Source organism: Limanda limanda, chromosome 15, assembly GCF_963576545.1.
Source record: "Limanda limanda chromosome 15, fLimLim1.1, whole genome shotgun sequence".
Classification (NCBI taxonomy): domain Eukaryota; kingdom Metazoa; phylum Chordata; class Actinopteri; order Pleuronectiformes; family Pleuronectidae; genus Limanda; species Limanda limanda.
Genome location: NC_083650.1, coordinates 23,750,447 through 23,762,970, shown reverse-complemented (window position 1 = coordinate 23,762,970; position 12,524 = coordinate 23,750,447). Strand labels below are relative to the sequence as shown.

Below are 12,524 nucleotides of genomic sequence, written 5' to 3'. Positions count from 1 at the left end.
GGAGCTCGGCAAAGAAACGTGGAGCATAGAAACTGAACGCTGCTCCTCTATGTTTAGTTCAGACTCTGAGGACAGAGAGCAGACGTGTTCCAGACGACCTGAGGGGTCTGGATGCTTCACAACGAAGCAGGAGATCTGAATCATATGTTGGCCCTCAAACATTCAGTGCTTTAGAAACCAAAAGCAGGATGTGGAATTCTTTGAAAGACAGTTCAAAGTTCTCAGAACTGTTAGTGTTAGTGTGGACCCGAGCAGCCGCATTTTGAATCAGCTGCAGTTTTCTGATCAGTTTTTTGGAAAGAGCTGTAAACACACCATTTAATATAAAATAGTAACTTTATGAGTAAGGTGCTTTGCTCAGGGGCACTTAGATAGTGGGACAGCGGTGTCCTTTTGTTGCATTTCTTGGAATTGAACAGATCCTTTTTCTGGTCCATCCTCTGGTCCAAGTATCATGTTTGTCTGTTGGTGGCATTGAACCAGCGAGCCTCCTGTCCGTTTTCCTCTTCTCTAACCACTAGTCCATCACCACTCAGAATGAATACATATATATATATATATATATATTCTATGTACTTCTGCTGCATGGGTTAGGCTGGGTGGGTAGTATTGTGGGTAGGGGTATATCCATCAGAGTTGTGTTTATAATTGTATAATTGTATTGAGTACCCAAAGAAAACCAATAAAAAGTGTTAAAGAGAATGAAACTGTTTTGAATAATGCAATATTTTTCAACCTTCATTATATTTCATAAATGGCTACAGCAGTAATATTAGAATAGACAAAGGAATGTATTATAATGCGCAGGGGGAGGTTGAATAGAGGCGTGTGGACTTTTTAAAGCTGACGTATTTCTGCACACAACTGTTGTGGTGTTTCTAAGTTTGTGACTCTGTAAATGTTTGTTCAGTTTGAGGAAAGGCATCATTCTCACCACTTGCACAGACCCACGCAGGGTTTAACACCTAAAACCTTCCATTAGTCAGTAAGGGAGGTGAAGAAGCCTTTTTGGATGAAAGGTCAAACGTTGCTTGAGTTGTTGATGTACATTTGTACAACTCCTGGAGATACCACAACCTGAATCTTCACAGATACATTGCTAACACTTCTGATCTAATAAATCATTCCAGATTAACAAGGCTGTTGGATCATGATTAGGACTCAGGAGGTAGAGCGGGTCGTCCACTAACCAGAGGGATGGTAGTTCGATGCCAGCCAGCGTGCCTTAGTGTCCTGGGGCAAGATAATGACACCAGCGACGGCTGAGACACCAGAGTGTGATGAAGTGCTGCACATAGTTAGACTGTATGAAGATGTGTGAAGGTCTGAATGGGTCAAAAACTCTACTGTAAAGAGCGTTGAGTGCTCATCAAGACTAGAAAAGAGCTATTATGAATACAGTCTATTTCCTATGTGATGTGTCATTTTATCTTTATTTATAAAAAGAGCAGAATATCTTTTGGTTTGACAACAGAATTGGTGGCAACATGTAAGTTGATTAAAGAACAGTCCTGGAGTTTCAAACTCAAGGCTTCAAAACGGCAGCTCACAAACCAATGGGTGATGTCACCGTGGGTCATGACCACGTGATGAGAACACAAACATTTGTTTGCCGCATTACCGCGTTGTGTGTGTGTGTGTGTGTTCAAGTGTCCAGGCCCACCTTTACACCTGAATGCTTGAGAGGGTTAAATAAATATTCCATTCAAACAAACAAACACGTGAACTTACATTCTGCCTGTTTTCCACCAAGTGAAGCTTGAACAAGCACAGAGTGTGTCGAGCTCCCTGTTACAATCCCATGATTTCATTGGTTAGTCATGTAGCTCTGAACCCTGCCATTAGCGCTAAGAGAGCCTGTGTGTGGGGGGGGGCAGCCGAGCCAGTCGCTGAAGGGCCACTTGGGGAATTTGGGTCCCTCCAGATTGCCGTAGCAACTACTCTGCTATAGCTATTTGAGGTAAATCTGCCACACCTATCCCACCTTCTCAACCCGTCTCTTCAGTTCCCTTCCCCTAAACCCCCCCCACCCAACACACACACAGACACACACACACACACACACACACACACACACACACACACACACACACACCACATCCAAACTAAAAACAACCTTGCCCTGTAAAGGGTTGAGTGGCTCTCTACCACCACTTGTGTGAGAATAATACACTCATTGTGTAAATGTATTCTGGTAACTGAATAAGTGCTTGTGTTTAGTTTCATATTCCCCTGTGTGAATCACCACTGTTTTTTTTAGTAGAAATGTGTTCAAGTATGTGAGTTTTTATAACCAAGTAGTTATAGAAGAGTTTTTTCTTCAGAGGGAATGTATATTAAATGTTTAGCATATTACATAAATTGTTTCCCACAATGCATGGGGAAAAGTATAGTTACAGTCGATGGTCACTAACATATGTAAGTATGTGTTGCGGGAACATTATTTCAATACATGTGAGGCAGTTATTTTCTCTCCAGTCACCAAAGCGTTTGCAGATAGTGGGAAACGGTCGTCCTCTAACCAGAAGGTCAGCGGTTTGATCCCAGTCTTGCCATCTGCATGCCGAAGTGTCTTTGGGCAAGACACTGAACCCGAATGGCCCCTCATGGAAAAAGTACTGCCCATAGATGCACTGTATGAATGTGTGTGTGAATGGCAACAGGCTGTACTGTAAAGTGCTTTGAGTGCTCATCAGGAACACAAAAGTGCAATTTAAATACTGACCATTTACACCTTTTTAACACACACATGCAAAACATATTTGTGGAACGTCTGAGATTTATTCTAATCCCACTATTCTAATAACGTTATCATCCTGGAGATTAATTCACAACTAAACCTAGAAAGCTCTTCTCCATACAAAAACAGAATGTTCTTTTAAACATGTCTCAGAAAGAGAGTTAAGATCCAGCTTCCTTTGATTGAATATTTATTTAAGCCTCGGAAGACACATTGAGGGATAAGACCCTCATTTACAATGGTGCCGAGGGTACAATAAAAAAGTTGATACGTTAAAAGTGAATACATTGAATAAATAGGAATGAAATAAATATGCATTTATATATACACAGTAATACAAGGTATAAAACAATTTGTCAATAAAATACTATGGTCCTTCAGAGAATCTCTATGCCTCTGCATCCCAGCTTTGATACGACTCCTACACATGTCCTGGGTGCTTTGCCTGCCTGTGATTGTTTGTGTGTTAGTGAACTAACAATAATAATAATAATAATAATAATAATAATAATAATAATAATAATAATAATAATAATAATAATAAAATAATACATTTTATTTTATATATAGGCGCCTTTCACAGCACTCCAGGTCACTTTACAAGGCAGAGATCAAAACAGAACAAAAAACAATGCATCAAAAATATCAATAAAATAAACAGTCAATCAAACATTATGTAGCTTGGCCAAATGGAAAACAGTCAACCTGAATAGGCCAGTTTGAAAAGATGGATAGGTCTGCCTTGTAGACACCTTCTAAACTCTGAGTGTTACTGGCTTGTTACAGACTTGATTCAAAGTGTTGCACTTTGATTTTACAGAGGAAGCTTCTCAGTTTGGAGTTGGATGTTGTTTCACTTCTCACTTTAGAGAAATATTTATGGTGTGAAAATTCTGTCAAGGTGATAATTTGATGACGGGATTTAACTCCAAGTTGACTACTGATACTGGACCACAACCATTAACACTGAATATAATAAAAATGTATATATAGTTGTTATATATAGTTTTACTTTATTTACATTAATGAAACTTTTACAGTGGAGGAAACTATTAAAACAACTATTTGATCCCTGAATCTGAAGCTGTGGAGGTTTCAGCTCAGTGATAACACTTCAATAAAAGTGTGTTTTTATGAACATGGAAGTATGACTCAATAACACCAACATGTTCATGACCTTGTTTTAGTATCAGCTCTTGTTTTAATTCAGTGTCAGTGTTCAGTGTTTGACTGTAGTTATAGACAACCTCTGCTTTTCAATGTGTCACCCATTAATACACACACACACAAACACACACCCACACACACACACACACACACACACACACACACACACACAAACTCAAACACAAACACAAATACAAACACACACATACACGCTCTTGGCTCTAAAGCTGCTGAAACAAGGCTATAAATCTGTACAATATTTAAATACTGTATTTACAGAAATAAACACACTTCATTGTCTCGACTGGAGTCACGCCTGGCTTTGAAATATTCAGGTGAGCGAGTGGCGTTTAGTCCACATCTAATAGTCAGAAGCAAAAAGAAATAAAGGCAACAATTAAGCACATCTGATGGCTGCACTTGATTTTCAGACTGAGCTGATATGTGACTTATTTCATCACCATCGACGATGTAAAATACAAGACACATCAAGCATCATTGTTTCTGTCTATGTCTCTTTTATTTTTTGATACAATATTTTAAAATAGATCAGTGGCTGCTTGGCTAAGTTTAATGAAGTCATTCTGTTGTGAGTTGTCAGTGTCTTTGTTCTGGATCCAGTTTCAAAAAGATGACAAAGAGGAAACATGACAAAAAATATGCATAGCTCATGGTTTTGCTATGTTTGCTCTTAATTATCTATTTTATTAATTCAAAATGTCTTCTTCTGCAACTGGGTGTGAAAAAGCTGTCGTCAGTCAACTTGTGCTGGAGCTCTTGGTTGCTGTGCACTTTTCTTGCCACTAGATGGAGCCCTCGCTCCTCCCTTAGCCACACCGAGTTTTTAAAGCAGATTTATTCTTCTCAACACAAATACTAAACAGTTATTGTGCACACATACTGTATAATAGGCTATTTTATAACTGTCATCAATGCTAACAGTGTTGTGGAGCTTTAATTAAGTCAGAAAAGGTTTTTGGTGAGAGCAGTGACTGGTTGTCAAGCTGCAGTCGTTTGTCCTTGGATACGTCCTTGAACCTGATTGGTGAGTCAGAGGTCCCGCCTCAGGAAGAAGCAGAGGGAATCAAACATGTGAAACTGTGTATGCTCGTCTGTTGATGTACAAGAACAACATGGTGCGGTCGGTGAAGCTGATGAGTTCACTGATGATATACAGCTGTAAATGATGTTGTGTTAGATGAGTGTGATACCTGGAGGTCTCTGCTCACATGGAAATGGGGCATGGTGATGACAAATCAGAAGAACAGATGTGGAACCTCAGAGTTTGATCGTTCAGAATTGAAATGTTCAGATGTATTAAAGCAGATGGATTTGTACAATACAGAGTAAAGACTCCTCCTGTGTTCTTCTGTTTGCAGGTGTTCTGTTCTGTTATTTTATTTGATTGTTTCATCTGTGAGATTTTTTAAAGCTTTGAATGAAAGTTTCCTTCTCTCTGCCTTCGAAGTAGAAATGATCGACTACGTTACTGAATAAGAACACATTTAAAACTGTAACACTTTGACTTATATTAAACTGGAGGTGCCACTGATTTTGTGGATCCTGGTTTATTCAAGGAGGCAGGGGGCAGCTGTGTCCACTCATCTGCAGGAGATCCACTCTGTCAGGAGTGTGTTGTGCCTCAGCCCTGGTGAAATGGAGGAGCAGAAGTGGCCTGGCCTCTGCCAGATGGAAAAATAGAGCAAGAGCTCCTACTGTGGTCCTTGATATGAAGGTCAATGGTGACACATAGTCAATACAATGGTGCAGTCTTCTAGGGCAGAGGACGTCACACCTTGTTTAAGCCCTGGGAGACAAATTGTGATTTGTGAATATGGGCTATATAAATGTAATTTGATTGAATGACTGATTGATTCTAATCAATGTTGTAAATATTGTGATTTTGATGACATTTGGCATCTATTGCACTTCTGTCCATCCTGGGAGAGGGTTCCCTCACATGTGGCTCTCTCTCAGGTTTCTACGTTTTATTCCCCTGTTAAAAGGTATTTTTGGAAAATTTTCCTGACTCTTGTTGATGGTTGAGGACAGACGATGTCACACCTTATTAAGTGTGTGTGAGCATGTGCAAGGGTCTGTTTATGTGGACAGGCCAGAACTGACAGACATACATATTCATAGCAGAGCTGCTTGGTGCTGAGTGGGACTGGAGAGCACCTGAAGGTGAACCCCGGCTCAGAGGAGACAGACGCTGGAGGATGTGAACTGATCTTACTGAGGATGCACTGATCTCTGAGCTACACATGTTCATTCTTGCTCATGTTTGTCTCCTCTGATGTGCTGCGGCTCTCTCTCTTTGATTAGGTGTGCAGCTCTGTTGCTCTGTGGCAGATCCTGCTGCACTATGATGAGCAGAGGGTTTTTTTTGCTGCCAGACACCAGAGTCAGCTGGTTCAAGGGAAGTTCAGCTTTCCTACAAGAGGCAGGAGTTCCTCCCAGTGCCCAGATGGCCTCCACCTGAATGAGGACATTTTTGTCAGGCTCTGTGATCCACTTCAAACCCAAGAGGAGGGAGACTGGCACACTATTCAGATGGAATGTTATTTTTGATGAGGAAAAATCAGAAAATCTGAAAAATCTATTCATCACACCACCCTGCCCAACCATTCTTTGAGATGCAGAGTGGATGAGGCAGGAATCTAACCAGCGTCCCTCCAACTAGTGGACGACCTGCTGTGTGTTGTATGTATTATTCTAATCTACATTATAATACTCATATTACCAAACATTATACGCTCAGAAAATGTGTAATAGTTAGGCCTTAGTATATGTGTTTAGGTCAGGGTCATTCTGAGCATGGAGGTGCGAACCCAAACAGTTTAAAAAGGAATTAGCTACAAACGCGAAACTGGTTTGAGGTTAGTGACAGTCACGGTCTAACATGACAAAGCAGAATATATATATATATACACACACAAATTAATAATATCAAATTACCAGAAACTATTGGTGCTTGAACAGCTGCCTGAGTCAAATTACTGTGTAGCCGTTAAATCAAATAAGTGAAGACCTCTTAAACCATCTTTTTTTTTCGTGGAGTAAAGGATTGGATTCATGACCACAGCATTTGTCAAATCCTTTCTGTGCTCATGCACAACGGGATCACTAAATGTTCCTTGTTGCCTCTGCCTGTTTGGTTGGACTTCCATCCATCCATCCATCCATCCATCCATCCATCCATCATCTCTACAGATTGTCCTTTGCGGGTCGCAGTGGAGGTGAAACCAATCCAAGGGTCCACACTGGGCAGGTCTGCAGCGTGTTCCAGGGCTGACATACAGAGACAAACTACCATTCATGCTCCCATTCACAATGACTCACACCTACAGGCAGCCTGTGGTCTCCGGTTAACCTGCAACCTGCTGGATTGTGGAAGGAAGTGGAGGAACTCGAGAAGACACTGGTTGTGCCTTCCTACTCAAACTTTTTCAGTTTGAGTAAAACACCATGTTAAGTGGGCAGAAGGTTATCAGGAAACACAACAAAGACAGAATGTTGTTTGAAATACACATACATTTTATTGGTGACAGTCTGACAGTGAATACCTGGCATTGATCAAGAAAAACATCCATTACTGTGTGAAGATTGCAAGAGAACAACACATTTAAGTAACTGAAGATAATAATAAAAAAAACAAACACAAATAAAACTCCTTTGCATCATCAATAAAAGGACTAAAAGAACAAAGTGTACATTGTGTTAAGTTCCACAGTGGCTGAGAGGATCCTAACTACAAGCTCAATCCGTTTAAATGCAATTTTTTTTTTTTTAACCTATTTTCTATTATTTTTGTCTAGATAGTGTAAAGCAGATACTTGTACATGATGCAAGCTGCTACCTCAAATCACACCCACTGAGATACTCCACCTCTGGCTTCTGCTGCCTTGTGTGCCAGCAACAGAAAGCTAATACATGTCTTCATATAATTTTATCATAGCTTTACGTATAAAGCTGCTACAAAACGGTGTCCTGTGCATCGTATAATACTCACGGCCGAACCAAATACAATAATGTCATTATCTATCCAAGGACGCAACGGACCGTGGTGTTATAATAGCCTTCCACTTGAGATCCATCATTAGTCATAGCAGTGAAGTGTAGTAGGAATCAAAGGTTATACGGTTAGTCATCATCAGTACAGTATGTGTGGCCCTGCTATGGGAGTCAGGAGCTGCCATCAGTAACATTATCTATAACAGCTCAGAAAGCAGCAGGGTTTTACACACAACCAAGACCGCAGTTTCCATCTTCATCACCATCTTCATCGTCAGTGGTAACCCTGACTTTGTGTACTAGTAAAAGCGACGTGTTGTGTAGTCATTCCTGTGTGACACATGCGAAACATGCATTGCAGACAGAGTGCCGGTAAAGGTGAAGAGCATTGAAGCTTGTGCATATTTGTGCACAGACACTGAGCGAGACAAGTTTCCATTCACAGTTTAAATAAGGAATCAAAGGAAATGGCTTTAAAAGTGGTTATAATCCAGAACACTGCAGCATATAATTACTAATATATCTGTGTGGGTTGTTGATCAATACCAACGACTCAGTGATTACTTGGTTTATTGTTCTTTTGAGTATTCATCAGGATGATATGTTGCCTCTTTATGTTTCATGTCCAGCTCTGCAACATTTCACAAGCTAAGAGACTGTGTGACAGGTGATTCCCCACTGATGTGTGTTGGGCTGTGGGGACACATGGTCATGCATTGAACTGGATGCACAGTCTCCCTCTGGATCTGCTGAACCAGGAAGGAAAAGCAAATGCAGCTTTCAGTCCAAGGTCCTCGGACACAGCAGCATTTATCACAGCAATGTTTTAGGATGAAATCTGTGTATTTAAATGCAACCAGTGCAAATCTTTTACTGAATTATGGAGGCAAAGTACATATGGACATATGGGCATATTTTTCTACTTTTCAAGAGACAACCTGCCAATCCAACCCACTTTACAAAGCAACTGGTGCGTCACATCTACTTTGGTCACACCAGGAAAAAAAGACGGCCGGACAGGACACTCCCCTGAAAGTACTCATTATTGCAATAAAACTACGAGTCTAAAGAGGCAGAAACCTACTGAAGTTACTCTGAATCATACCGAGACCTTCACACATGACTTTTCACAAACCATTTAGTCAGTTTTGACCTTTAAAGAATCAAACCCCCCGGAGAGTCACAACGGAGGACGCTTCCATGCTAGCTGTCACACCTTCCAGTCGTTGAGTAATCCTGCTCTGCCGAAGGAGAAACAAACCAGCCACCACCAGCCGCTACGAGATGTATTACGTTATTACATCACTGAGCTTGAACGAGGTTTCCACCAGGGTCGCTTCTCCTTGCTGCCAGCAGGGGTCAACGAAGATCAGAGAGAACTCAGTAGCGGCCCTTTAACTCAGCCTTACGCACGCACTTTCACGAGGACGTGAGATGAGCGTGTGGATGTTTGGATCAGTGTGATTCTCAGTGTTTACGTCTGAGCTCACACGTTTATAAAGCTTCAGTATATCGTCAAGAGGGAGAAGGAACGCGCCGCATGTTCTGATTGGATGAGTGACTCCCGACAATTTATTCACACTAGGCACTCTTTCAATTAATACTTAAAACATTAACCTTCCATAGCCACGTGGAACTGTGGCGTTCGGCTCGTACGACTAGGCCTCAGCTGTAAAACACAAACAAACATGTTTAATATACTCGACAGCTCTAGTTTTTATTTCTTGGAAATAATTAGTTGCTGAATTTGTAATGAATCACAATGAAATCCCTGCAGAGGCTGTGCTGCAGGGTGGATGGGAAGGGGGGGGGGTGGGGGGACTGGACACATTCAGATCCTGCTCTTTCAAAACTAACAGCAGACTTATTCACTCAAATGCTTTTTTAAGGACGGAGGTATTCAAGTTTCTTCATGTTTGCAAAAAAAAACAAAAAAAACAACAGGCAACACATTAAATCTCTCATTCTGAGTGAACAAGGCAATCAAAGCTGCCTTGGCCTCTCATACTATGGCTGGTGTGGAAAGAAATGTTGAGATGTTCATGAGAAAACACACGCACCCACACACACACACACAAAAACACACACACACACACACACACGCTCTTGGCTCTAAAGCTGCTGAAACAAGGCTATAAATCTGTACAATATTTAAATACTGTATTTACAGAAATAAACACACTTCATTGTCTCGACTGGAGTCACGCCTGGCTTCGAAATATTCAAGTGAGCGAGTGGCGTTTAGTCCACATCTAATAGTCAGAAGCAAAAAGACATAAAGGCAACAATTAAGCACATCCGATGGCTGCACTTGATTTTCAGACTGAGCTCCCAGCACGTTCCTTAAGAACCAGACCGGTGGCTTTGCATGAAAAGTAGATTTACTGGTTGGTTTGTGTTTTAAATGCTGTACCTTTATGGTACTAGGTTATATTATTCAGTACTGAGTCAATTAGGAGGGTGAATAAGAACCTGAATCTATAAATGTGGCATTTTCCTCTTGAGCTGTCGTGTATTTAACAGCTCTAACTGGACTAAAACACATACTACCTGTATGTCACTGTTTTTTCTAACACGTTAACCATTTCATCTCTATCAGGTGAGAACATGACACCCACAGTTAGCCTCTGCAACAGCACTATACCTAAGGTAACTAAGACCCTGTTCAGAGGATTGCTATCGATGTGCTGTGTGTAGCTGTGTGACCTGTTAACGTTCAAAGGAATAATGCAAAACCACTGGAATGGCCCTAAGAACTTCTGTGAAGTACAGTGGAAATCAGAATCATTGCTGAAATACAATGAGCTGCTGCGGCAATAAAGAGACTGAAGCATGCAAAGACGTGTTCTGAATGTTTCCACCATTGGATTATTATCTGGTTTGACTCGTCTTGATAACAAGCTCCTAAATCTGACCCTGTGCAGATGCAGCTGTGTCCTATGGGGGGGTGCATGGGTTTGTTATGAGTGTGTGAACACTGTGCAGCTTGTCAGCAAATGAACTACTGGGGACGGACGTGAATAGACAGACCTTAAAAGACACGTTTTCTTTTCAGATTCTACAGTTAAATGTCATCCGGCGTTTAAGTTTAAGAACTTTCATTCAAATTCTGCCCCTTGAATTGAGAGTAAATGGGCCTGGAGCTTGAATATCCTTAAGCACTTTCAAGTACATACCCCCAGCTTGTTGGCTCTGTATGTGAATGTGTGTGTATATATGTGTATGTATGGCTATGTGTGTATGTGAGTAAGCTGTATTTTCCATTTTGTATACTTCCAATAATTCTGCTACATTAGCTCTCATGGTCTACTTAATGGCTGAGGAAGTCAATGCTAGCTTTGACAGTGCGTCCAGTGGACACATCCACTGCCATGGCCCGAATCTCCGTGTCTCCAAACTGCATGAGCGTCTGGATCTCGCGGCGCGGCGCTGTGCTTTCCGTTCCACTCACATCCAAACGAAGCGTTCCGCACTTCCTGACCCCGGGCTCGCTGATGAACCCCACCCTCTCCTTCTCCGAGCAATAGACGTGGATGACGATCACCTGCTGGGAAGGCTTGGCCGGCGTGTAGCTCCGTTTCACATTCTCACCCAGCGCCACGGACTGGTCTGCAGCGATGAAGGTGTCGAAAACGTCAGTGCACCATCGGGTGCCATCCTTCACCAGCAGCTTCTCTGGTGGATGCTTGCCCTCAACGAAGCGGTTGAGGACGCCCACGCCGTACGTGAGGGGCGAGCGGCGGACTTTGATGATGCTGGGGTCCAGGCCGAACAGCACGGCACCTTTCAGGATAGTGAGGCCGACGTCGTGTGGGATGATGATGCGGCTGCGGCCCTGGAGCATGTTCTGGACGGCGTGCTGCAGCAAGGGCGACTCAGCAAAACCTCCCACTAGGAACAGGAACTTAATGTCGCTCACCTCGGGCTTCTCAAAGAGCTCGGCTGGAAGAGAGACACAGAGAATCTCAGTGAACACAGCCCTGTTACTATTACTATGAGTTGAAGAATGAATGCATGAATTACCTCCGGCGAGGAGGTTGAATTTTTGTCTGTATTTGTTATTTAGTTAGTTAGCAGGATTACGCAAAAATTTGTCAACCCATTTCTATGAGATCTGGAGGAGGGTCGGGCATGAACCAAGGAAGAACCGAAAAAAATAAAAAATGTCAACATTTTTATAGATTTCTCAGAGACTAAAGTCATGGATTTTATTATAGCTAGAGGATTGATATTTAGGTGCGCAACTTGCTAAAACAATCCAAATAGAAATCAGAATTTAGTTTTAGTAAATGTGGTTTCAGAAGGGGACTGTAGGGCCTTGGCGGAGGTATGCATGCCAGTGAGTGCCATTCTGGTTGGTAGTGTTTTAAAGTTGTTGTTGTTCATAGATAAATAGTGATTGCTAAAAATCAAGGGCAAAAAGTACAAACTAATAAATCTAAATAAGGCAACCAGTAACAATCTGAGCAGAACAATTCATGCTAAAGTAATGTGACCTATTTTCCACTGGTTAAGGTGGTTATGAATAATGTAGGTTTACTGATTTAAGGAGGAGACCAACCCAAAAACACATCCCTTACAATGTCATAAACTTCTAGAGTGT

At 41.7% G+C, this 12,524-nt stretch overlaps 1 protein-coding gene across 5 annotated transcripts in view; it reads right to left on the bottom strand.

Moving 5' to 3' along the window:
• Positions 1-7,421: 7,421 nt before the first annotated feature.
• The window catches only part of hspa12a (heat shock protein 12A), a 38,468-nt gene continuing 33,365 nt past the window's right edge, over positions 7,422-12,524 (bottom strand). For all 5 annotated transcript variants that reach the window (XM_061087142.1, XM_061087145.1, XM_061087147.1 and 2 more), the window contains one exon: positions 7,422-11,863. In XM_061087142.1, coding sequence (XP_060943125.1) covers positions 11,232-11,863 — 632 coding nt within the window. In that variant the 3' untranslated portion in view covers positions 7,422-11,231. The remainder of the gene's footprint in view (positions 11,864-12,524) is intronic.